The sequence below is a fragment of the Protopterus annectens genome, chromosome 6.part0, assembly GCF_019279795.1.
Source record: "Protopterus annectens isolate FY-2018-M chromosome 6.part0, PAN1.0, whole genome shotgun sequence".
In the NCBI taxonomy this organism is placed as follows: Eukaryota; Metazoa; Chordata; order Ceratodontiformes; family Protopteridae; genus Protopterus; species Protopterus annectens.
The window spans coordinates 170,698,246-170,726,152 of NC_056737.1; the positions used below are offsets into that span (position 1 = coordinate 170,698,246).

Sequence of the window (27,907 nt, forward strand, 5' to 3'; positions counted from 1 at the left end):
CTTCATTCACCACAGGACGTCAAAGCAGGCCGGTTGTGGCTGATCTCCCTCCCTTGCCTCAACTAGCAGTGGCACTGGGTCCCAGCACATCTGGGACCCAGACTGGTGGTGCCACCTCTGCTGCCACTGTACTACCTGTGGTGTCAGGTAGTACCACCCCATGGGATGGGGATCAGCCCCCCTTTGGGAGTGGTGGTAGAGGGGGTGTTTTCACCTGGGATGAACTGTCAGTCTTGGTGCACAGGATAGTCTACCATGGGTTTGACTGTCATGTGCACCAGATTGAGGGCATGCTGGCTGACCTGGTGGAGCAGCCTCGACCTGGTGCTCAATCTCCAACACTGCCACCCTCAGGGCAGTGAAGGAGCAGTGCCAACATTCCAATAGGTGGGGATTTGAGTCACACTTCTGCCATCTGAGGGACATGGGACTTAGATCACACAACACTCTCCTTATCCAAGGTGTTCACCCTCTCATGTGTCACACAACATCCCTGTCTGATGTCTTGTCTTTGTTTTTTTGCAAATGTACCCTCACCTACCCAACTTACCTCCCTCACCTGTACTGTTGTCCTTTCCCCAACATTTAACTCTCACCTTAAAAAAATATGCACCTGTCCCAAAAAAAATATCACCCCATACAAAGCTCTCCATTTCACACGTGTCCACTGGACATGTAATTTGGTCTAATTGGCTTGACAACACATTTATGTTGTCCTCCCCCCTCTCTTTGGGTTTGAGAGTTCAAAGTCATGTACAAGTTCTGTCAAAGTGCAAAGTTGTTACTGTACAAGAAATGGAAATGGATAGCTATGGTTCTTTCCTACACCCTTCCTGCACATCCCTACCTACCTTTCACTATGTTTCCCCCTGCTTGCACCCAATTTCAACAATTTCCTATGTCCCCATGTTTTTCTTGTCTTTATATTTTTTAACACGTAAGCTTTGCTAAGCTCAGCTAAATAGAGCTATATTCACTATAAGTGTTTTTAAACTTGCAATACATACTTATAAAATAAACATCTGTCCCATATTTCAAACGCAAGACCATCACACCTGCAGACCACTGCATTAACCTGCCACACCACACAACTCTTAATTAAAAGAGGTGGTTTAAACAAAGCATAGTATTTGCCATTTACAGTCATTAAGCATGTTTCAGTGGAGCTGAGTGCCGCACCACATCACACACACTTGATTAAAATGTAATTAAATTAAAAAGATTAAAAATTGGAGTGTACCTTGGACTCCGGTGCAATAGCACACCACTAGAAAGCCAAAGAAAACAATGGATGCAAGTGAATCCTGTGATAGCAGGTAAATGTGCCCTTCAGCAGCAACATATAGAAGGACACTTGCTAAGGCATTAATTGCAAAATACATGTTCAACTGGGACCCTGGTGCATACATCCATCCATATAAAGCCACACACATACTGATAAATGCAGAAAATGTATGTCACAGCCTGTATGTGTGCACCTATATCTTGCAAATACAACTGCTGCAACAGTGACTCTGTAGCTCAGTCTGTTAATTGCCTTGCAAATGGTACATTTTGCCACACACAGTCTTGGGTTCAATTCCAGTGGTGTGTAGAAGTGAATTTACAGTATTGTGTAGGCATCAATTAATGACTGAGTCATGCACTCTTTATTATTGCATTTCAAATGACATGTCTGCTTTTCACAGATGGAGGTCACAGGCCTGCAGATAGGAACACACTTCACATAACCCTATAGAAATATTTATATGAGCATAACGTGTTACGTCATGCATTAATATGCATTAACACAGAATTTCAACACAGGTACTGCTAATGAGGGCCACTAATATCAGAATGCACTACACAATCCTTCCAAAGTCACTGTGCAGGTCATCACAGCTGCACAGCTAACATACACATTGGAAGTCCTTGCTTGTAACAAGACCTGCCCTCATACACTCTGCAAATTACTACCAAACACATGGCCTGGCATGGAAGCTATGTGTCTGATGCACAGGTTGACTATAATACTTAACATGTACTTGTGTAATGCACTGTTGTTTTGCCATGCCACTTGTAGTGGTTAATGACAGATACTGTATGCTGGCATTTGTCATGAGTACACCACATACTTTTGTATACTACATGTTGTATAATGTTGTAATGGCTGTATATTTACATGATGACAGGTGTGTCACAGACCTGTTTATGCTTCTATTTTAGGGGTCTTTTGGGATAATCTAAGGATACACGATGACAATGAAGCAGCACAGGATGGCATGTCAGCACAGCAGAAATATGTCTTCATCAAGGTACAGCACTATAAGTGCATGGCATCATAGGTTCATATGTGTATAACAGGCTAATAAGGACAATGGCATCATTCAGCTTGCTCATGCATTCCTAATCTGTGAACAGGTCTGCTACCCTTGATAAGTGTCACCAGGGTTTTGGGAACTCACACATCTACAAGCTGTAGTGATGGTGATGACCCATCTACAAATATCCTGTGTCCAGTACAGATAGTTTCCTGAAACCAGTTATGATTGTCGTACTCTGCATCCCATTGTGTAACCTGCACATGACATGTGTCACAGCAGATGTGTGCTTCACATGCATGGGGTGACTGTTTCATATAGGGTGTACTGTTTGTGTTACATACCTGTCTCTCCAGCATGTACTTTGTATACCACAGTGATGTTGTAGGCATGTAGAACAGGTGAGACATGTGTTAGTCCTGTCATGGATATGCGGGATGTACACAGTGGTATCCAACACCTCCCTCTATGGAGCCAGACGCATCCCCTCCAAAGCATTTAGGGGACAGACTACACATGTATGGTCATGCCACGGACTACATAGGTGATGCCATCTTTGCTGTGCATTGGTGTACCACAGAACCTGTGTAGCCACTACAGTTGCACACTATGCCTGTGTAGTGACATAGCAAGGGTGCCATTGCACACAATGATAGTTGTGATGACTGCCACATTCATTATAGCAGGGACAGTCTGGGATTTACATCTCAAACCTGTCAGTGTAGGGTGTACAAAAGTGAATGCATCCCCACATCTTACCAACCAGTGAGAGTCAAAGGCTGCATTACTCTCTGTGTCTATAACTCCATGTGTAATGCTTCCACTTTGTGTGGTGTGTGGACACTAAAATATTTTGCAGGGGTGGATGATGTCCCACAAGATAGTATTGAGCAGTTGTTGGCAGTTAATCTTTGTCAGTGGCTCAAAGTACAACTGACTGTGTCTTAGGCCATCCTGGATACCTGATGGTTCTGTGTTGGAGTCGGCATATTGGGAGCTATCACAGTCACCAGCTAATGTACTCAATCAGAGATCATGGGCACTGCTGTGACTGCAGAGAAGGAATGGGTAGATGGAGTGTGCCAATAATAGAGGATGGTGCACCCCACCGGTGACAGGTGTCAGTGCAGTGCAGGTATCCCACTGCTATCTTCTCAGAGTATGACTGTCAGACACTTGCCTATCCACCAGCTGATATAACAGTTTGTACATGACATAGACAGTTTCCGGCAAGACCTGCTGGCATATATTGTCATACACCTTGTCAGGCCATGGTTGGTGGAGTGCGACATATGTCCGACATCCATTGCATAGTGTAACAGTCAATGGGCTCTGCTGGTTACAGCCAGCAGGCATGATCTGACAGTGTTTGGTCTAGTGTTACTATGTGTATGACAGTGTTAGTGCTCATATCCATGCTAACTCCTATCATGGCATTTCAGATGACTTGACTCAGAGATCAGGGGACACCACTTGGCACTATCTGCTACTAGTCCTTTGTGCAAGTAAGTGTCGTGGTTACTTTCAGCATGTTGCAGGAACAGAGTCATGCAAGATGTCTATACAGAGCACAGACAAACACGAAACATGTTATGGAAGTGTAATATGTACACACTGTATTGCTTAGTCATGTTGCAACTCACTTGCTCAAAGAATGGTCCAGATCCTTATCTACAATGCCCTGCAGCAATGTTGTGACATCCCCACATGAGGAAACAACATAATACATCATGTGTTTACCAGTATGGGTGACCAGTCCAGCCCCTACAATGTGAGGTCCTCCCTGGTGGGATCTGGCCACAGATCAGTCTCCTTAGAACTACTGGCATGTACCTCCCCTTGCAGACAATATAGACATATATGTAAAGATAGCCTTTTATTACCTCCTGTGGGAGGTTGACATAATGTGACTGCACCTCCCCCTTCAGATGGGATAGGCAAGTATGCAGGGCTCTATACCCATGCATTATATCAGCAGTATTACGATGGCATGAACTCAGCTATACATAATAGGAGGGACACAGGCTCATCATAGGTGAGCAAACCTCCCTGGTGGACAAATGCCATTAGCAGGCTGTACAGAAACAGGTGGACAGTGCTGTGTGACAGTTGGGATGAAGGTTCCCCCCTTACATGGAGGCACTACTTCCTCAGCTAAAAGAAGCACATAGTGTTGTGATGTTGAATAGACATGGTAAGCAACAAAAGTAGCCACCCATGCAAAGCAGAACCACAATGCACAGTGTAGTTACATGTGTGACCTCAAAGGACAGACCCAGATTGTCAGTGAACTCATACGTTATGATGCCACATATGATGGGTCTGGACTCATACCTAACCTGTACACTCAGACTGTCTGCATCAACTACACTCTATTGTTCCCACCACATGTGACACATGAGACACATGACATTCTTACAACCTGTTGCATAACTTCCATATTTACAGAGCAGTTCATAATTGGCCTCTCATTGGAAGATACATAGCATCTATCACACATGCTAACATTCTAGGCTGTATCCCACATGTGATCTGACAAGGATTACTAACACCATTGGGACACTCTTGCAATCATACCAACACTACTGGCTGCACACCATGCTGATTGGACAACGGCAATTGTTATACCCTTTCACAGAGGTGGTGCGTCCACTGACCAACATAACTATACACCTCTTTGTCTGAATATCCATATCTGTATGACTGTAGGGGCGATCATCATGGAGCTGATCAGCTCACATATATGTGTTCTACATACAGTTAACTGCACACAGTTTGGATGTGTGACAGGGGGAGCATGACTGTTAGACCTGATGGACATTTCTGAGGCAGTGACCATGAACCTGGGTGAGGGTACATCAGGGCATGCAACCCCCTAGACTCAGCCAAGCTGTCTGACTATATCCCCTGATTAGGCAACATTTACAAAGCATCCACTTAGGGTATATATCATTATAGGGGTTACTAAGTGGCCCATCACTGGCACACATACATAACATGGGAACATCCACCTCCAATAGCTGATCATCCACCTCCAATAGCTGATCTGTCAGTGGCAGTGCTCAGCAGTGAGCAGTTCTGGGTCATCTACTGCTTAGAATTCATTCAACTACAATGCATCAACTACTGACTGACTGTGGCTAACAATGTTGGCCAATGCCTGCAAATTGTAAGCACTCATAGAGTTTATGTGGTATGTCACATGTGTGGACTGGGGCAATATGTGCTGATACTGTAACTACGGGTATAAATATGTCTATGATTGTGAGGGCTGTATGGCCTAAAGAGAGCCACCCAGAGCCAGGGAACACACTAACGGCTACACTTATAAGGATAAATGCAAGTTGTTTAAAAAATTATTATCTAAGTATAAACCCTTGTTGATCGAGAACTGGTATTTTGAAACATGTATTAAAGACAACATAGTCCCGAAAGGTCTTAGATTAAACAAGTTCCAGAATAATATTAATGGGGATGAGATTTTTTTCAAAGAAATCTGTTGTATTTTGAATAATTGTGGTCTATCCATTTTTAAGGCTATGATGGAGCACAATATTAAAATAATGCAAGAAACTAAAATTGAAATTGATAAGCTTCAATGTGATATTAGTTGTGATTTATTATTTACCATGGATGAATATAAGCATATTTACTATAGAGTTCTTCATGACACTGATATGTATATTAATTTAAACATTAAAAGGAAGCTTAAGAAACTTGATAGGGACCTGAACGAATACAATACAGGGACAGCTTATACACATGGTGAAAACATTAATGTGCAGAGACGTAATCAATGGTATTCCATTTATCAGACACAACCAGTTGACAGAAGGACACATCGTGGCCATACATTTCACAAGGGGGGATTTGAACAACATCATCAAGGTGGATACAATAACTACACTAGTAGATACAATGAGAATAGGGGAAACAACTATTTGGATGAAGAATTTCCCATATTAGATAGAAATGGTGTTACAGATAGAACGAATATCCCTGAGACAGTCGATGAAGTGAGAAGATCTGAGAGACTGAGGAATAGGAACCAACAGTCATATGCGCAAGCTACTACAGGGAACCATGTTAGTGAAGGGAGGAAAGGGGGAGATCAGTTTTTTTAACTAATATAGACTATGACATGGTGCACAGTGAATCTACCTCCGCAGATTACACGGAGGTTGGAAAACAAATTGTACTCACATATAATAAGTTTAATATTTTTAATTACACAGATATAGAAATCGATGCATGTCATTTTGATTTATTTACAAAAGAATTTTCCTTCGTCCCTGCTAAACAGCCCAGTGTAGAGAAACTTATTTTAGATGTTAAATTATTTACAAGAAAATTAAACCTTAGGCATATACACCAAGAATCTATTAATTTTAACAATAATAACAATAATAGTAAGTTTACTAGACACAGTATTTGGAACCCACCCTTGCAATATGAAATTTAAAATTTTGAACGATGTGTTATTAATAAAATTAGGAAGGAGCACAAAGCTAATCTAAAAAAGAAACGCAATTTGAGTAGGGCTGAAGAAAAATTATTACAAGATTTGAGCAACAATAGGGGGCTAAGAGTGATGAAACCGGACAAGGGAGGGGGTGTGGTTCTGATGGAGACTTGGGATTATATCAGAAAAATGAAGGAAATATTAGATAAGGATGAAAATGATTGTCTTGTTACCAAAAATGAAATCAATATATTTTACAAGAAAATTGATCTCATCTTGGAGGATAAATTGTTAACAGGACTAATAGACCTAGCATTATACAATTATTTAAAGGTCCCAAAACCTGTCATCCCTGGTATTTTTGGAATACCAAAAGTGCATAAATCTACACTTGACCCCCCTTTAAGACCAATAGTTGCTTCACAAGGATCAAAAACTCAGCCCATGGCCATATATGTGGATGCTATGACAAAGCAAGTATATTTCAGGTGGAAACATATTTTAAAAGATTCTTGGGATTTTTTAAACAAAATAGGGAAATGTGTTTTTATGGAAAATGTGTTTTTTATTACTATTGATGTTAAGGAATTATTTACAGTTATTCCCCAGAAAATTGGCATGGAGTGGTTTGAAAAGATTTTAGTGGAGATGGATTGGCTTACACCAGCAGATTTTAGAAATGTATTATTACCGTATTTATTCGAGTATAACGCGCACTCGTGTATAACGCGCACCCCTAATTTTCGATTAAAAATCGGTATAAAACCCCACCCCAGCCCTCGTTTATAACGCGCACCCAAACTTTGATTTCTTTTTTTGGTATAAAATTTTGCGCGTTATACTCGAATAAATACGGTAAACATGGAATTGGTACTAAAATATAATTTTATATATTTTGAGGGGGATTATTACCATCAGAAAGAAGGAGTGGCTATGGGATCAGCCTGGAATGCCATTATGTTATATTGGGAAAGGGAATTTGTTTTTAATTCTGAACATAACCAATATATAGTTGAATATTTCAGGTTTTTGGATGATATTTTTATCCTATGGAGAGGAACAAGGGAGGATATTGAAATATTCATAAGGTACATTAATTATACTACTTCCTTTTTGAAATTTACTCATCAGATTGAGACTGATGATACACACTTTTTGGATGTAAAACTTACCAAAGATAGAGTAAATAAATGTTACAAGTCCAACATATACAGGAAGGAACATTTCTCAAATGCCTATTTGCACTATCATAGTGACCGATCAAACCAACTCAAGAAAAATATAGTTAAGGGCCAGATGATTAGGATGGCCAGGATGATTTCAGATGATGTAGAGTTTATGAATGAAATTGATTTTCTTGAGAGTCTATTTAAGGAAAGGGGGTACCCGATGGAACTTATTACCTTGATTAAAGAATATGTTGTATCAGGGAGAGGTACTAAATATATACCACTTTTAAATCATGGTTATCAGGAAACAGTGGTACCTGAACCCGAAGAAAATAATAGTGACAGTAACAGTATTGACATTGATAGGAGAAAGGAAGCAATTTTCACACCTTATCTAACTACAACATATTTTTACGGTACAGGTTGGTTTAAGAAGGGCATAAATGAAATATGGGATATGTTCAAAAGTGTAGCAACTAGAACCGAAGTTTTTAAGAATCAATTGAGATTTAGTTTTAGAAGGAATCCCAATATTAAAAACATTATAGAAAGAAAGGGAGTTCAGGTTGAAGGGACTAGCAGGAAACATGGAACATATAAATGTGGCAGATGTGCACAATGTCCATATATTTATGAAAACAAAGAGATTAGGATACCCAGTATTCCATTTAAATTAACAGCTAAGAATTATAGCAGTTGCTATACTAGAGGTGTGGTCTATTTAGTGATCTGTAGAGAATGTGGAAGTTATTATATTGGAAAAACAGAAAGACAGTTGAAAAACAGAATTTATGAGCACATTAGAGATATAAACAGAAATAATGAGAATAATGCACTATATAGGCACGCCATGAAATGTGCAAAGGCTGATTTTAAATTCTGGGTACTTGAAGTGGTGGGATACCCAGAACGAGGAGGTGACTGGGAAACCAAAGTAGAATACAGGGAAATGATATGGCAGCTGAAGCTAGACGCAAGTTATGGAAAAGGTTTAAATGATCACATTTCTATTGTTCCAGCACTTAAAATACTAGCCACGGACCCCAAAATTATAAATTAGTAGAATAACATGAACAAACAAAATGATATTTATATTTACATTTATATTTGCGTATATATATATATATATATATATATATATATATATATATATGTATTTATACTCAGATTTATATTAATATTTATAAAAATATGTTTTTAAGGAAAAGTTTATATATATTTTTTATATTTTTAAATATAAATTTATTTACATATATTTATATTCATGTATTTATATTTATATACATGGTTTATTTATTTATTTATTTATTTGTTTATACACTAAAAATGATATTTATTTTTATATAAATTCCTTCACATCTTTTAACAAATTACAAATTACATATTTATTTGAACACAGACAATTTTCAGTATAAACACTTTGCTGTTTTAGATAACTAAAAATGGTATTAAGGTACACGCATATGGGGTAGTTTACTTACACATTATTATTACTATATATAATTAACGTTGTGTGATATTCAGACTTCTTTAAACATTTGTATTTTTACTTTTTGGAGGAAATTTTGAATTACAGGTCCCTGGGTTCAGGTCATAGCATATAGATTTGATTAAACAGCTCAAGCTTCCTTCACATAGGAAATTATAGTTTTTACTTTTTATGTATTTTTTATTTTCATTTTTATTTTAAAATACAAATCAGTTTTTAATAGGCTTTATTGATTATTTGTATTATGATGAATTATTGTCCTAAGTATTAAGAAAAGCGCCTTCATTTGTATTATGTTTTAACATATGAATGTTGCTTTAAATGGAAGAAATTCTAACAGGGCAATGGTTTTATTGTTTAATGATTTCATTGCTTAATGATTGTAATTAATGGAATTTGATGAATATAAAAGGAAAGCTGATGTTCAACAATTTATTCTGATGAAGTCTCCGTTTGTGGAGACTTAATCGATTTCGTTTTGGGATGTGTTTTACCTATATGCAATAAAAGGATTTATTACATTTTGGAGTGACTTTGCCTGCATTTCTGGAATTTAGGATAACCTTCATTGTGCCGGACACCTTTGTGTTTATTTGGTTGCTGTTCCTTTTTTTTTGGTTCCTAGTTGTATGGCCATTATGGCAGTGAAGTTCAAATGTTCTATGTTTCCATAATATGATGTAAAATGCTCTAACAGGCTCACACACAACCATAGCTACATTGAGTCTAGCACCATTTCCAATCAACAGGACATGCCAAGGCACACACGTAGTGCAAGTTGGCTGTATGTAGATGAGAACAATTACCCATGCAATGGTACATACTACAGATCACAGTACCTGATGCATGCTACATGCCTCATGTCTGCTAGTACTATCAGTTCAGGACATACTATGCTTGATGACATCAGCAGGCTTTGTTGTGGTCAGTCCATTGGGGGGCCACATCACACACTGCAAATAAAATACTGCAAAAATGTACCTATTTTTATGTTGTCAAGATGATCATATTTATGCCATCAGGACATACACACACACCAAGTAGCCTGCAGTGAGATTAGAACCCCTACTTATCTAATCTTACACACTGTAGATCACAGTATTTATCACACATGCTATGGTTTAACTCCTGACACTGTACTCTCAGCTGGTAGTCTTAAGGTGGATGACATCATTAAGCTTTGTAGAAGAGGGCAGTGCGGAAGCCAGCAGCAAGTTACATGGCCAAAAAGTGCATAAACATTGCAGGTGGATAGCCCATGAGGGCATGGCAGTTTGTTTGCAGGGGTATACACACACATATGCAAACACACACACTAAGTAGCCTGCAGTGAGATTAGAACCCTACCTATCTAGATCTTATTCACTATAGTTCATTGTACGTATTGCACATGGCACAGGTTGAGTTTGCTGTGCATGTGATTGCAGGCACAACACTTGTGCATTACACAAACTAGGCTTGTGTTGAGCAGCATCTCTGGTCTGCACAGTAATATTGCTTTGTACTGTCATCTGCATCTAGTATCCCAACAGTGGGATAACTGCTATTATCCTAGCTATGTGTGCACATTTACCAGTATGGCCATATGTGGCTGCAGCTAGATGGGCAAACCTCTGGGCAAGAACAATGTGCCCTGTCCATGAGTGCATTGACAACATTATACATTACAGCACCTGCTCACCTGCGTCTCTCTATGTGGTGACATCTAGCAGGCACATGGGTCTGTAGGTAAATGGATTATGTACTGTTGTGCCTTTAGTTTGGATCCTTTGAGCAACAGTATGGATGTGTGATAGTGCAGATTTACACACCATTATTAGCGTATGTAGGACAATACAGACATCCACACACATATTTCTGTAATTAACAGAGATGTATATATTAATGTAGTTGTGTGTTTGTGTATAATATGTATATGTGTTATATATATATATATATATATATATGGGGAGAGTCTATGCATCAATGTATAGCTATATATATCCGTATATATCTATTTGACACTACATAGCGATAGATATACTATGTATTTGAAAGGGAGATAGTGACAGATGGATATATATATATATATATATATATATATATATATATATATATATATATATATATATATATGTGTGTGTGTGTGTCTGTATGTATAGACATAACTATACAAAATGGGTCAGTCTGATAATGGGGCAACAGAATTGCACTCATTTTAACTAAACTGTTTGGGCATGCCCAGTGTGACTGGCAGTACTTATACAATTACAGCAGGCCACACCTACCTGTATTCCAGTCCGGGATTTTGTGTGTTATAGACCACACCTTTCAACTGTCCAAAGTTTTGCAGAATGTATAGAGTTTTGTCTCATAGTTTTGGTCTGCTTCTCATAAAATATGTGGTTTTCTGGCAAATCACTTGGATGAACTTAAGACTGAAGTCCTGAAATAGTGACATACATTTGAGTGTCTGACTAAATCCTTCAGAAAATTGTCTGTTGAAACAGACCCTGTTATTTTAGCAACTGTTTACATTTAAGAGAGCAGTATTTAACATATGCCCCTATTTGTGGGCCTTTATCCCCCCCATTTTGTCAGACTTTAAACAGATTTATTGCACTAAGAGGTTGAGAGGTATGCTACAGATATTGACATCTCTCTCTGTTTCTACAGTACTGCACGTTACTCAAAATGCCCATGGCATTCCCCAGCTGTCTGCTGTATTTAACATGTGACTGAGGATCATAATGTTACACCACACACAGACTGAGAGTCTGTGAAAACACCAACATAATAATACCTCACATGCAAATGCTGTGCCTAGATTCAGATTAGAAGCATCAACACCATCACCCATGCTAACTTCCCTTGTCCACTGAGCCACACAGGCTGCCAGACAAATTGGAGTCATTCATCACTCAATCAACAGAATAAATATGAATGTTGTTATTTCTGCATTACTTGTGACATATAATGTGCGATTGAGTTCTAGGTTACAGCTCTGAGATTGCCTGGTCCGCTGATATATCATTGCTGACTTACTGCTCAAGCAGTTATATGGGAACACTGCTTTGTTGGGGGTGCGGGGACAACAGCACATGATCTGTTGGGACAGGCAGTAGTCAAAATATCATGTGATCCCACTGTTTAACATCTCCCTTGCCTGATGCAGTGCTTATTTAAACCATGAGGCCTAGTGATTATTATGGACACATATTATTGGACTGGGTACTTGTAGTCCCATGTGGATGTTACTTCTGTCCACATAGCCCACTATATTTCCTTGCATAAATGCAACAGATCCATACATATGATACCATATTATTGTAATCCTTACAAGTATTGTGTAGGTTAAAGACTTCCCTTGCGAATGCAGCAGCTGACAGGACTGTAGTTCAGTGCTGACGCTGTGTAATGCAAGCAGTAAACAGTCAATACATGGATAGGTACAGGTTGTGTGGGTTGTCTACCATCAACAGTTTTACTTTATGTATGTGAGTAGGAGTAAGGTGTCAGTTCCTAGGGCCCTATCTTGTCAGTGAATGTGCTATGTGTTGTCTCTTAGCCAAATCTAGGTTGTACTGAGCATGCCTACGTCTGCCTACAGGGAAATCATGAGGGGTTTCCTCCTCTGAGTCCTGTGACTGTGGCTGTGGCTGTGGTGATGTAGGCACTGCTGGGGGCTCTGTATCCTTCGCCTTTGCTGATCCTGCTGCAAGCTGTTTTCACAGGATCATATTGTGCAGCATGGCACATACTGTGAACATATGGGCACATGTGGCTGGACAGTACTACAGGGCTACACCAGATATATCGAGGCACCAAAACCATGATTTCAGAAGCCCAAAACCATGCTCTATGATGTTCCTAGTTTGTGAGTGTGCCTCATTATGACATTCTTCAGTTGGTGTGTGTGCATTTCTGATGGGTATCATCATCCACGGTTCCAGTGAGTAGCCGGCATCTCCCAGTAAATGGTCATGTGGGAAGTCCCCCCTAGCAAACATCTGGTACAGCTGTGATGCATGCCAGATATGGAAGTCATGATAACTGCCAGAGCTGCCAGCACACACCTTCATAATAATGCCCTAGGCAGTATACATTACCTGTCAGTTGATGGAGTGGTACCCCTTGCAGTTGATATAGATTCTACCTTCCTCACCGAATGGTGACTTGATATGTGCATGAGTGCAATCTGTGGCACCCAGTACCTTAGGGTAGTGTGCTACATGGTAGAAGTGTTGCATATTGCTCTCCCTTGCCACAGAAGTGAGGGGAAAAGAAATGTGCTCACTGGCATGTGGTAGCATGGCATCCAGAAACTTGTGGAGTACCCTGGAAGCAGATCCCTGTGAGACCCCCGCCATGTCCCAAGATGGTCTTTGGAAGTACCTGTCACTAGTATCCGAAGGGCTACACATACCTTTGTTTCCACTGGGATGGATTCCCCTCTGATGGTTCTGTGTCTGAGTTGAGGGCCATAGAGCTCAGTGAGTTCTTGTAGTATGTCCTTGTCCACCCTGCAGCTCTCTACAATCTCCAGCTCATGTAGCCCCTAGAAGATTACCCTGGGCCTAAACAATCCTCTCCTTCTCTGTCTAGTCCTGTTGTCAGTAACAGCAGCAGCATTGACTTCAGCATCTAGCACATACAGATATAGCAGACGTGCAGCAGCCTCTAGTATTCTCTCAGTCAAAATTCCTAAGTCTCTACTCCAATGGTGCAGAGTATGGGGGGAAATTCAGATTGTAGGGTGTATGCATACTTTATAATGCTCTACTGTAGGTGCTGACTGTGTTATTGGCTGCTTATGATGCATTCCACTTGCCTAGTATATCATTAACATCATTTAATGGCCCTAGTTTAAGGTAAACAGAGGTCAAAACTAATTAATATTTCACTGGGTTTTAGATATAATTAGCACTGCGGCACAGCACTCAAACACACACCCCATAGGTAAACAAAGCTTAGCAGTCAGTGTACACACCTCCACAGGTTTCCATGCTCAGTACGGTGGTGCACCATGCAAACATGCTGAAACATTCTCCCCTTAGGTAAACAAAGCTTAGAAGTGAGTGCACACACCTCCCTGCAAGAATATGTTCAGCACGGCAGTGCCCCACTCAAACAGGTGCAGATAAGCTGAAATAAGCTTAGAAGTCATTGGACACACCCTCCTCTGATGTCAGCTACCTCATCTGTAAACAACAACATGGTTCTCTGCCTACAAGACACTTGCCCCCTGCTATTTATATATACCAATTCTGAAATTAATCTTTAGTGGAGAAAGAGCAAGTTCTCTTATCCCCATTCTTTATAATCTCGCATAGACTTAACACTGGCAGACTCAATCAAATGAGTTTCAATCACTTCTGCCGGTGTAAAAATATTCAACATTATGAATGTTTGATTTTATGTATGATTTCATTCTGCAGTATAAATATATATATATATATATATATATATATATATATATATATATATATATATATATATCTATATATATATATATACATATATATATATATGTATATATAGGCTTAGCTTCATATTGTCATAATGGACAATATCGATCGGGCATTTGGGCAAACCAAATGTGCGAAATTCAAACTTCGACATTCTCAGAAGTTCGAAAGTCAGCAAAATCGAACAGCTGATTCACTGACTTTCAAACTAAAATGTTGACGACACATCATAATGCAGGGGGGCAAGCCCTCCTGCACCCCCCACACCGTCCACTTTAATATACCAACTCTGAAATTGCAATACAGTGGGGAATGGGATAATTTCCCGATCCTCACTATAGTGTTCTCCACACCCACAATGTCGAATCTGCAATGAGCGAATGCCAATGTGAATTCGTCCATTGCACATTCGGACAATTTTTTGCCTAGGTTTTGCAACTTTGCAAACCTCCTTTCACACAAAGTGGAGTCGCATGAGTGCATAATGCACTTATGAAGGTAAACATATATATATATATATATATATATATATATATATATATATATATATATGTGTGTGTGTGTGTGTGTGTGTGTGTGTATGACTATATATATGTACATGTATATATATATATATATATATATATATATATATATATATATATATACGGATTCACTTTACATGCTCGACATTCTGAAATATAGAATTTCAGAATCTCAAGCTTATAAAGAGAAAATCCTAAAAGATCGAAAACCCAGAAGTGCAAAATTCAAAATTGCAACTTCTATACTACACACACATACACATACACACACCTTCCTCCCAACACACAAACACACAACCCTATCCTACATACAAGCAGGGGGGCAAGCCTCCCTACACTCCCCATGTGATTGACTGCGCTCTCCCAGACACAACCTCCCTACTTAAATATACTAACTCCAAGGTCGCACTACATACACAAACACACGAAACACCAACTCACAAGCTAAATTCCCCTTGCGCACACACATCACAGTAACAAAACACACTAACACACACTACAGCCCCTACACAAAACCCATACCTGAATCCAGAAACACATAGCAACACTAGAACTGCTAATTCAACATCTCCTAAATGCAAGATTTTGAATTTTGCGCTTCTGGGTTTTCGATCTTTTAGGATTTCCACTTTATGGGCTTGACATTCTGAAATTCAATATTTCAGAATTTCGAGCATGTAAAGTGAATCCATACATATATATATATATATATATATACATACATGCATATATACATATATACATATATATATATATATATATATACATACATGCATATATACATATATACATACACGTGTATGTGTAGGTCTGTGTGCATGAATTTTCCTGAACTGGTTGCTATCCCATCTAGAAATTATTCATGCCTTATTATGTCCATTTAATGGCCAATATAGTCTCTGCCTCTCTTCTGGCAATGAGATAAAGAAAACTGGGAATAAGAAAATCAATAAATGTGGTACAGAAAATCAAAAAAGATTTTTTTTTGTCATACTTTTATTTTTAGCTTTGCTGGGGGAATTTTAGCTACAGTCTATAGAGACAACCTTTTTCAATGTAAGCCTTGTTCTGTATCTGCTTTATTTGTTTAATTTGTCAGTACTATGCCCTTGATCTTATGGATCTCTGATCTCCAAACTGTCACAGAGTATTATACTAAGTCAGATGTAACAATTCAGTATCACAGTGTTGCAACTACTAAATGACTTTCAGTGCCAACACTTTGTTGATACCAGGAAGGTAAAGCTCAGTAAAATATTCTTCTCATTTATTATTAGCAATTTGTAGTTATTTGGCAAATTTACAATAAGCTGAGCAGTCATTTACAACTCTGCTTTATGTTGCAATGTTTTACAATACATTTTAATAGGAAGACAAACAAGAAACTCCATATATTTATATATTTTACCTGCCATGGCTTAAAATCATTAATTGTTGTACATGTGTTATTGATAAATGGTCCTTCTCCAGTTTTGCAGACTGTCAGGTTGTGTAAAGCATGCACAACTGCATAGATGGCATTATACACATTATAAGTAAATCTCAAGTGTTCAAGATTAAAAAAGTTCATACTGGTTGATTGTAGTCTCTCATCTCCAGTACAGATTTGGGGTTGTTTGATTTGTTTTGTTATTGTTTCATTTGTTTCTGGAAAATGCAATTTGCAGTCAAACACAGTTTCCCAAAACATCTTTAGAAAAATATTTTCTGGATCCCTAAAAGGATAAAGTCTATGGATAAACTCCATAAAACCTGACATTTCTCCTCTCCGCATCATGAAACCAAGGGTCCCTTGAAATGTTTTAAAATATTTTTTATTAACAAACAAGGGAGAATCTGTCCAAGCATCACTGGCAATCCAGACTTTCCCAGTCACATTATTCCTAACAAGTTCTTCCATAATGGGATGTATGTTGAAGTCAACAGCATAAATAGCAATCACATTTGTGGAAGACTTTTGAATCATTTCTGTTAAGTATTGAATTTTATTATCTATGTACACAGTGGGCATTGTTTTAGAGAATGCGATGCAGGCACCAGCTTTAATAAGTTCCTCTTTCATTACTTGGCTTCCTTGCTGACCATAGTCACTGCTGTCAGTTAATAATCCGACCCAAGTCCAACCAAAATACAGCATTAGATGAGCTAAACCGACAGACTGAAAAAGGTCACTTGGGATGGTTCGGAGGAATGACGGAAACTGATTTTTATCACTCAGTACCATAACAGATGCTGAGTAACTGATCTGGTAAGAAAATTAGTACATATTTTAGCAAATAATTTTAATTACTGTCCTCATTTAGCATTTTAAAAATGTTTCTATTTATTCCTGTTTATATGGATTAATTTTTGTCCAAGTATGAAGATTAGTACCTTTGTTAATTTTTTTACAGTATGTACTCATCTGCTTACATCACTATTTCAATATGATAGCATTATGTAATTAGTGAAAATTATTTTGATATGCTCTCAAATGTTTATCACTATGCTTCAACTCCTCATGAATTATTAGATCACCATGCTCAAGTAGAATAAGTCTTACGATAAAAAGGACAATTTATTAGAGCCAACAGATATGCTTTAATTCTGTATGGCAGTAACGCATGCAGAAATGATGTTCTGATTCATTATTTTACTTCTGGAAGTTTGTCCTAGAGGTTAAAGGCTATGAGCTGCTAACCAACCTCAAACTGCAGTCTTAAGTTTGGGTGACAGAAATGTCATTGTAAACCATGTGACTCTGAGCAAGTAAATAGTTAATAAGACAGGAGTTTCTGTGGTTCACCTGAAAAGGGACACTTTTATCCAGTGGGCTTACCCAGTTTAAGTAAATATAATTTTATGAAATTCTAAGGTACAGACACAATTATTGCAATTATTGTTCAATATAAATTCTTCTATGCTATGATAACCAATGCAATAACCAATGCATTTCTGAAGACTACTTATTTTAGAAGCCATTTTGTGTATGTATATATATATATATATATATATATATATATATATATATATATATATAAATATATATATATATATATATATATATATATATATATATATATATATATATAAATGTGTGTGTGTGTGTGTGTGTCTCTGGTTTCACTTCGTATTTTTGAAATGCTGAAATCTCGAATTTCAGCATTTCAAGTCCATGAAGCCGAAACCATCACAACACCGAAACCCCACAAAGCCGAAATTGCAAAGCCAAACACACAGCATACACTACACCACACACAAAGCAAAACACCCACACCACAAAAAACATAAACACAACAAAACACCACACATACACATACCTACACTAATCAAAAGAAGGGGGGCAAGCAGCCATGTACCCCCCATACCTCGCCTACTTATATATACTAACTCCGAGATCACACAAACAGAGAAATAAAAACCTCACACACACACATTCTACAGTCCCTGGTGCACACGTGCATGCGCACACACACACACACACACACACACACACACACACACACACACACACACACACACACAAATCATACACACATACACATAAGTTACAAAAACGCTCACATACACTCACTCACCTGAAAGTCTGCACACGAGCATCCCAAACAAACACTGCCCGTAACATAGCATCACTGCATATCCACGTTTTCGAGATATTTGCATTTCCGCTTATGCACTTTTGCTATTCTAAAGTTTTGGCTTCATGGACTCAAAATGCTGATATTCGAGATTTCAGCATTTTGAGAATATAAAGTGTATATGTGTGTGTGTGTGTGTGTGTGTGTGTGTGTGTGTGTGTGTGTGTGTGTGTGTGTGTGTGTATATATATATATATATATATATATATATATATATATATATATATATATATATATATATATTCACAAAACATTTGTAAAGTCAGTCTTCACCTTTCATATGAAAGGAAGCAGCCATTTTCTGGGTTCTGTTTTAAGAGGTAATTTTACAAACATGAAAATGTATGCCTGTCTACAGAATTGATAATATAAGCAATTTGGTATTTTTCTAAGAACAAGCAGTATTATATCAATAACCAATGATGTCAGTGTGTTATATTAAGATTTACCCATGGTTGGTGAGGTTTAATCACAAAGGCGAAGCCCGAGTGATTAAATAAAGCCAACCATAGATAAATCTTAATATACAACACCACAAAGTTGGTTACTGCTATTATACTATGACATTATTTAAGAAAAAACTTACTTACTTTTCTTAAATAATTTCTTTGTATAATGGCATAGTGGTGTTCTTCCACTTCTGCTAGATATCTTGTTGCTTTTTTGATGTACTGCGCATGCGTTTGGGACTTGTGTTCCAACGCTTACCCAGTACATCAGTACTTTGAAAAGGAAGCAACAGAGAAAGGAAGGTCTCCGTTGCTCTTTAAAAAAAAAAAAAAAAAAAAAAACATTCAGACAGTTTAGGGATAGGAGAGAGACGGAATGGAGGAAATACAAGGAAAATCAGTTGCGTGTCTTTAGTTCTGAACAATGTACCTGATTTTCCTGCTATTTCCTCCTTTGCTTGTAAGTCACTTGATTTTTGGCAGTATTACTATAAATATGGAAATGCTGTATATCTTTATAATGACTAAGCAGCTAATATATTTTAAGTGTAGTGCATTGACTTCGACAATGTATTTTTTCTGCACTTCTCTGTTAAATTACTTTATCAACTCAGTATTAAAATTCAGCACATGTAGAGCCAAGTACAGACATGACAAAAAAAAAAAAACGATTGAAAATGCAGAAGAAAACAAACTTTGAACATCACTCTTCTCCTTCAGACTTCTTTATTGTGTAAGCCCCCTGCACCCCTCAAAGTGTGGGCAAAGCCCCCACTGATGTAGAGTCGTATGTAACCATGGCTAAGAAATCTATGGTCATGTTAAACTGTGAAGGAGCATCCCTGTCTAATCCAGCTTTTTTTTTCTTTTTGAGATCATGTAGATATTCATTTGTTAATAAATATGAATTGTTCTGAGTTTGTATATGATGCTTCAGACACCTGGATAAGCTGATGCAGATTCTGTTACTATATCAGTTTCAAGACAGACTGAAACAGAATTATTCAAGAAAAAATATTCTACTATGATAGACATGCAAGATCTTTTGTGATGACTGAAAGAGATAAGGCAGGAATTTATCTGAGTGTCTTCAGAATCCCAGTAAAAAAATAAAAGCAATTGTTATAAGGAAATATGAACAGCCAAGTGCATTTATAGTTCAAAGTGTTGCTAGCAAAGGATTGAGGAGAAACAAGAAACATCTATTCAAAATGAGTATGCCTCTATGTGTTTGAGGTAAATATACATTGATAATAATGCCTCAATAGTACTAAAGTATACAGTTATCTGAATAGTTGTCCCAAGAGACATTTCTCGAAGTAGTTGTAAAACCAGAGAGCTTTGATGAATGGTAGAATGACTCTTCTAATTAAAAGATTCATATGACATCAACAGCAGCAGCATTGAAGACCTCGGGAGAAATTTTGTCTTCAAAGTCTTCTAGTTTTAGAATATTAGTTAATGAAATATTTAAAGAGCTAGCTGGTTTGATAACAAATAGAATTGAAAGAGCTGAAATAATTAAAATGTCATCTGAAACTGGATTGAAGTATTCCTGCTCAGTAAAATGATGTGAAAGAAAACAAAAGCTGGATAAACGCCTGGTATACACCTCAAGCGAAAAAAAAATGAAAAGACCAATGGTTAGACCACAGCTGAAGATAAAAATGGAATAATCCACGTCAGGAAATAAATCACTTGCAGCTTCACAGTAGTGCCCTTTATAAAACCAAAAGTTGTAACTGAGATGTAGTAAAGGTAGGAAACGGTTCACTTGCAGTTTCACACCACTTAATTAAACAAGAGTAAGCGCTTTCACGATCTAAGTCAGCTGATCGCTTCTTCAGACTCATAAAAACAGTTAAAACATTGGTATTTAAAATATGGTTCAACCAATGAAAACACATATAGAACTATGACATAGACTAATTAAAATTGCATACATCAGTACATTAATTTGCCTTATATTCTGCATAAGATGAAATAAAATATACATAGACACATTTTATGTAATAATCCATATTACTTATTGTTTTAGTGTTCTGGATTTTAAAAAAGGTTTCAAGGAAACAGCATTGTTCAATCCAGGAGACCTATCTGCCCGAAGTAATAAAATCCATCTTTGTTCAGCTTCCTCTACCTTATTCCTTATATCACCTCCCCTCTTACTTTTATTTATTATTTCTAAAACCATGAAATTAAAAATATGTTTCCTATCTTCTTCTTCCACATGTTTTGCTAAAGCACTTGTGTCTTTTTTATTTCTTATATCTCTAAGGTGATCAAGGATACGTTCCTTTAGACACCTATTGGTTTTGCCTATATAAAAGGCATGACAGACAGTGCAGAAGCTGAAATAAACCAAATTTTGTGTTCTGCAGTCAGCAGAAAAATCTATATCAATTATAAATCCTAGTGTAGGATGTTTATATGTAGATTTATTATATAAAACATTCCAATTCTTCTCAAAAATATTACAGAACCTTCTGATGTCACTTGAATAAGTTATAGGGAATCTAACTTTAAAATCATGACCTTCCTTGCTTTTAACATCTTCTATAGTATTTGAGAAGAGCGGTTTACATCTCCCATCCCTATTTTCAATGGTATATTTAGAGCTTTAATTTATGTCTTTCTTACTATAACCTCTGTTTAAGAAGTCTTTCTCTAATATAGTCATTGTCTTCACAAAGCCTTCATGTGTATTATGTAAGCTGCTTATTCTCATATATTGTCCTTTCACTACATTTTTGTGTACAAATGTTGGATGCATACTAATCTTATGTAAGATACTATTTCTCCATGTAGATTTTCTATACATCCCTGTTGTAAGTTCGTCTAATGCTGTCTTCTTAACCAAAACATCTAGGAACTCAATAGAGTCCCTGGAATGTTGACTAGTGAATCTTAAAAATTCAGTGGTGCTATGTAAGTACTCCACCATCTCTTGCAACTCTTCACTAGTACCATCCCATAACAGGAAGACGCTATCTACAAAACGTATATACCATACAATTTTGCCAGCATATTTATTGCTAGCACTTAATACATGATCTTTTTCCCATGCAGTCAATGCTAAGTTGGCGTAGCTGTTAGCACAAGCCGTGCCCATTGCTACACCAACTTTCTGTAGATAAAACTTGTCATTGAATATAAAGACATTATTTTCTAGGACAATATCAAGTAACTCACATATCAAATTAATCTTAGTGTTTTGAAAAACTTGTTTCAAGGTCAGAATATCACGTATTTTCTCAATACCCCATTTATTCGGTATCACTGTGAATAGTGAAGTGACATCCATTGTCACAAACATATAATTTCTATTAATATTCCTGGTCTTATTATATAACAGTCACAGAAATGCCTTTGTATCCCTTAGTATAGTCTCACATGATTTTAGGACTATTTGTAAATTTTATTCAATATAAATTAAGATGGCTTCTGTGGCCCATCCTTTACTGGATACAATAGGTCTCATAGGGGGCTGTGTTATGTCTTTGTGAATTTTAGGTAGACCATAAATAATGGGTATAGTTGGATGTTCTGTCTGAAAGTAGTCAAACAATTCCTCTGATACATAATTAGTAATCAATAAGTCAAAAATATATACAGATATCCTGTCAATTATACCTTGTACTTGTCTCTCATTTAGTTCAACATAAGTATCTGTATCATTCAAAAGTTCCATCATTTTCTTGTAATAAAAAACCTTATCCATTAGTACTACACTGCCCCCCTTGTCAGCGGGCCTAATTTCAATGCTGTGAGAATCCTTTAGTTCTGACAGTGCTTCAGTTTCTGATTTACTCAAGTTATGAAATCTAGGTGGAAGATTTTTAGCATGCATCTCTCTAATTTCATGTTCACACACATTAGTGAAAGTTTCATCTGTGGGATGTATCTTGGGTACAAAGGCACTAGGTTGTTTAAACATATTATCAAATACATTTCTTTTAAACATGGTTTTAAGTGTTAGGTTATGAGAAAATAACCAGCTCTTTTAATAAATCAGTTAATAGTGTTTTCTGTGCTGGAATAAAGTTCAGGCCTCTATTTAACAATGAGGCTTATGCATCAGTTAAAGAAAAGCTAGATATATTAATTACCAAGTTTTTTGTTGGTTCTTGCTCCTGGTGTTCATATATGCAAGAGTCACTCATTCTCTCTGCTGTAATCATGTTCTCCCTCTTTGATTCCTGTTGCTCGACCTGTCCCTTATTGGCAGCGCCTTCTTTAATACAAATGGAAGGATTGAGGTTTGTGTAGCTTCCTTTTGCTCCAAAAAAGCTACTGAATCAGAATTAACACTGGAATCCATCCTTCTGTTAGTGCAAGCCATTTGGAAAGTTTCTTTTGCCATTCTACCATTTTCAAATGTGGGAGGTTCTATACATACTCTCTCTGTGCTGACATCACTGTTCTCACAGGGATTCTGATTTAAAGGGGTAGTACTATGCATATAAGATAGACCCAGCTTTTCTTTTAGAAATAAGAGGTCCTTAAAAAGGCAACTCTGTTATAAATCCAGAAACAATGAAAGAATGATCCTATCTGATAGGCAGGGGACTTTTCCTTGAAGAAATTGTACAGCATGTGACTATTTATATAATAAATCTACATATAAACATCCTACACATGGATTTATAATTGATATAGATTTTTATGCTGACTGCAGAACACAAAATTTGGTTTATTTCAGCTTCTGCACTGTCTGTCATGCCTTTTATATAGGCAAAACCAATAGGTGTCTAAGGGAACGTATCCTTGAACACCTTAGAGATATAAGAAATAAAAAAGACACAAGTGCTTTAGCAAAACATGTGGAAGAAGAAGATAGGAAACATTTTTAATTTCATGGTTTTAGAAATAATAAATAAAAGTAAGAGGGGAGGTGATATAAGGAATAAGGTAGAGGAAGCCGAACAAAGATGGATTTTACTACTTCAGGCAGATAGGTCTCCTGGATTGAACAATGCTGTTTCCTTGAAACCTTTTAAAATCCAGACCACTAAAACATTAAGTAATATGGATTATTACATAAAATGTGTCTGTTATATGTATATTTTATTTCATCTTATGCAGAATATAAGGCAAATTAATGTGCTGATGTATGCAATTTTAATTAGTCTATGTCATAGTTCTATATGTGTTTTCATTGGTTGAACCATATTTTAAATACCAATGTTTTAACTGTTTTTATGAGTCTGAAGAAGCGATCAGCTGACTTAGATCGCGAAAGCGCTTACTCTTGTTTAATTAAGTGGTGTGAAACTGCAAGTGAACCGTTTCCTACCTTGACTACTACATCTCAGTTACAACTTTTGGTTTTATAAAGGGCACTACTGTGAAGCTGCAAGTGATTTAATTCCTGACGTGGATTATTCCATTTTTATCTTCAGCTGTGGTCTAACCATTGGTCTTTTTATTTTTTTTTCAGTAAAATGATGTTCTGAAGTCTCACAGTTATTAGAAACTGTCACTATTTAAATAACTAAGAAACAATATACAATGAAGCAATTTCTATAAATATAAACTATTAAATTGTTTCTGTTTCATATGGGTGTATGTGTCTTTTAACACATATCTCTATGAAAATGTGTTTTATGGACCCCGAGAACTCCTTTATATTCAGGGATTACTCCAAACTCAGTTATTTACTATATGCTGACCTTAATGATAATCACAAATGGTACAGCTACTCAGCAAATATTGTAACTTAGACTGCTGCTATCCTGATTTTTATTCCCTCTTGGAAAGCTGCACTGAGGCATCTGCACCAGTCTGGAGTAAGCATTCTGGCAAGATTAGAGCTAAACTCATAAGGTGGAACCACTGCATCAACAAACTCTATGATAAAAATAAAAAAAACTAGTGTTCATCACTAAAAGATGTCTACTTTATCATTAGAAGGGGGGGGGTTAAAACTGTTAAGTAAGTCTCTCAAATTTTCCATAAGGAAATGCAAGGAAAACTAAGAACTTAGGATTGCAGCTAATAAAGGATAATCATAAAGTCTTCTTCAGCTATTTTAGGAAGGTTATAAATAACATACAATGCTGTACTATACAAACTTCCATCAATGGTAGGTCTTCTCTAACCACCAAGAAAATTGCTAATATTCTTGTTGACAAATTCTTTTTCAACTTCACTCCCCCACCCTCCCCTGCATTCTACCTCATACTGTCTTTCCTGAGATCAATTTGGGCCTAGTCCTATTGGCACTTTCTAACATGAAAAACACTACTTCCATTGATCATCACAATACCCTGGATACCTTTTGAGAACAGTAAAATCACATTTAGCAATTCCCTTCATCATCTCTACATCCAGAGTCTCTCTACTGGTTGTTTCCTTGAGGAGTAGAAAATGGCAGTCATAAGAAAGGTGGTCTTTCTACTGACCCTAAGATTTACTAGTCTCACTAGTTTTATTTACAAGGCTTTGAAAAATATTATAGCAATAATATAGGTGACCTTATATACCTGTCTAACTAATGATATAAGTGACTCTATATCCCCAGAAAGACATCAGTTGGCTTTGTAAATGACAAATTATGCCTGTTCAGACTTGTTGAGTTCATTGAAAGGGTTATTGTGGCCACAGATGAGGGTCATACAGTCCACAATGCTTACATAGACATTTTCAAGGTGTTTTACACTATCCCCCCATGATGGGATTATTGAAAACTTTCCAAACTAAATATAAGCCCATACATTTTGGCCATTGTATGCCATATTTCAGCTGGTGAACTCAATGGTCCTGCCTGTGAAATTCTTTTTCTTTATATTTTCCTGATACTCACACTTCTTCTTGTTCAATACCACTATATAAACATTTATTACAAATCTGTACACTGTGATGTATGGCAGTTACTGAAGAGGACAAAGGCTGTGAGCTGCTAATGAACTGTCCCTGTGGTACAGGGTTTGATTTCTGGGTCTATATCAGAACACAGAAGTTTTAAAACTTTGAATGTTCTAATATTGACCGATTTTAATTGAATGCTAAAAATAGCAAAGCTACAGAACACCGAATTCATTCCTAGGGAAAGAATTCGGTTGGCCGGTTCTGTGGCTTCGCTATTTTCAGCGCTGTGGTGGAGATTTACGGGTCAGGTTCAGGTAAGTGTGTGACTGTGTAGTTGTTAGGATTAGGGCATGGGTTAGGTGAGTGTGCAATAGTGACGGACTTTAGGTTTAGGGTTTGGGTTAAGGTATGTAGATAGATAGTAGTGTATGTATAGTTTAGTGTAGGTTAGTTGTAGGATTATAAGGGTATGTGTGTGTATTGATGTTTTTTAGGTGTGCTTATGTTGTGTGTATGTGTTTCGGAATAGCAAATTTTTTCCCAAGGAAAAAATTCGCTGTTCTGAATGTTCGATATTATGTGGTTTTGATATTTTAGGTTCGATGAAATAGTGTTCGCTATTTTCATCTTTCGATATCATGATATAAACGCTGATTCCCATAGCCTTCATTTGTCTACAGTATGACCTACAGCAAGTTACTTAACCAGATGGCATTTTGGGGTCATTAAAGATTACAGCCCGGTTCATTAATGGTCTCCTGGACTTCATATCTTGTAACTACTTATGAGCCTATGTTCAGGCACAGATTCATTCACTTTCTGATTTTAGCACATCATAATTTCTTTCTACTGGCACCTTCCCAAGTCATATAACCTCTATAGGTATGATACCCTAGAAATAATTACAATAGTTATTACAGAAATCTCCTCAATTAAGCTATCAACAGTGAGGATGTAGCCACTCCAACAAAGATAGGTGATTATTTGGCATTTTTTGTTGATTTTTATGTTTCTAATGTATATCAAACTGTGTCAGTTTGCACAGTTAATATTTTGTAGATCAGAAAGCCACAAAGTGACTAAGAGAATATGATTTTTTCATTCAGCTAAAAAGTACTTAAGAAAGGTAACATAACACCGCAGCATTAGTGGTTACTCTAATAAATAATGCATTTTTGTATAATTTAGTAACAACTGTGTTTGCCAGTTCTACTGTATCTTGCAAAACTATTAAATGATCTTAAAAATGAAGACAGTAGAGTTTGCTATAAAATTATATACACAGTAGGATTTGCAAAACTCACACATTAGCTCTTAGTTACCTGTGGATATCTGTAGACTCCAAGGAGCTTTGCCATTGGTACTGATGTCAGTGAGAATGCATCTCCAATGATAACTTTGACTGAAGAAGACATATCACAGAAGTAGTTGGGAACAGCTGTTTCATGCCCACTAAGTAATCTCAATGTACCCTCAAGAGCTCCAGAAACAGTTGTACAGGAGTCAAAAACTCTAAATCCAAGTGTAATATTTGGAAGGATATTTTGGTTTCTTTGGATCTCCTCGATTCCAAACAACATAGCCAAGAACCTTTCAAAGAAGCTAAATTCAAATCTTGATAAAAGACAGAATATGTTGCC

At 37.1% G+C, this 27,907-nt stretch overlaps 1 protein-coding gene across 1 annotated transcript in view; it reads right to left on the reverse strand.

Annotated features, from left to right (window-relative positions):
- The window catches only part of LOC122803789 (extracellular calcium-sensing receptor-like), a 244,216-nt gene that overhangs the window by 177,601 nt on the left and 38,708 nt on the right, over positions 1-27,907 (reverse strand). The window contains exons 2-3 of the mRNA XM_044073476.1: positions 27,590-27,881; positions 16,800-17,636 (exon numbers count right to left, since the gene is read on the reverse strand). Of these exons, the coding sequence (XP_043929411.1) occupies positions 16,800-17,636; positions 27,590-27,881 (1,129 nt within the window). The remainder of the gene's footprint in view (positions 1-16,799; positions 17,637-27,589; positions 27,882-27,907) is intronic.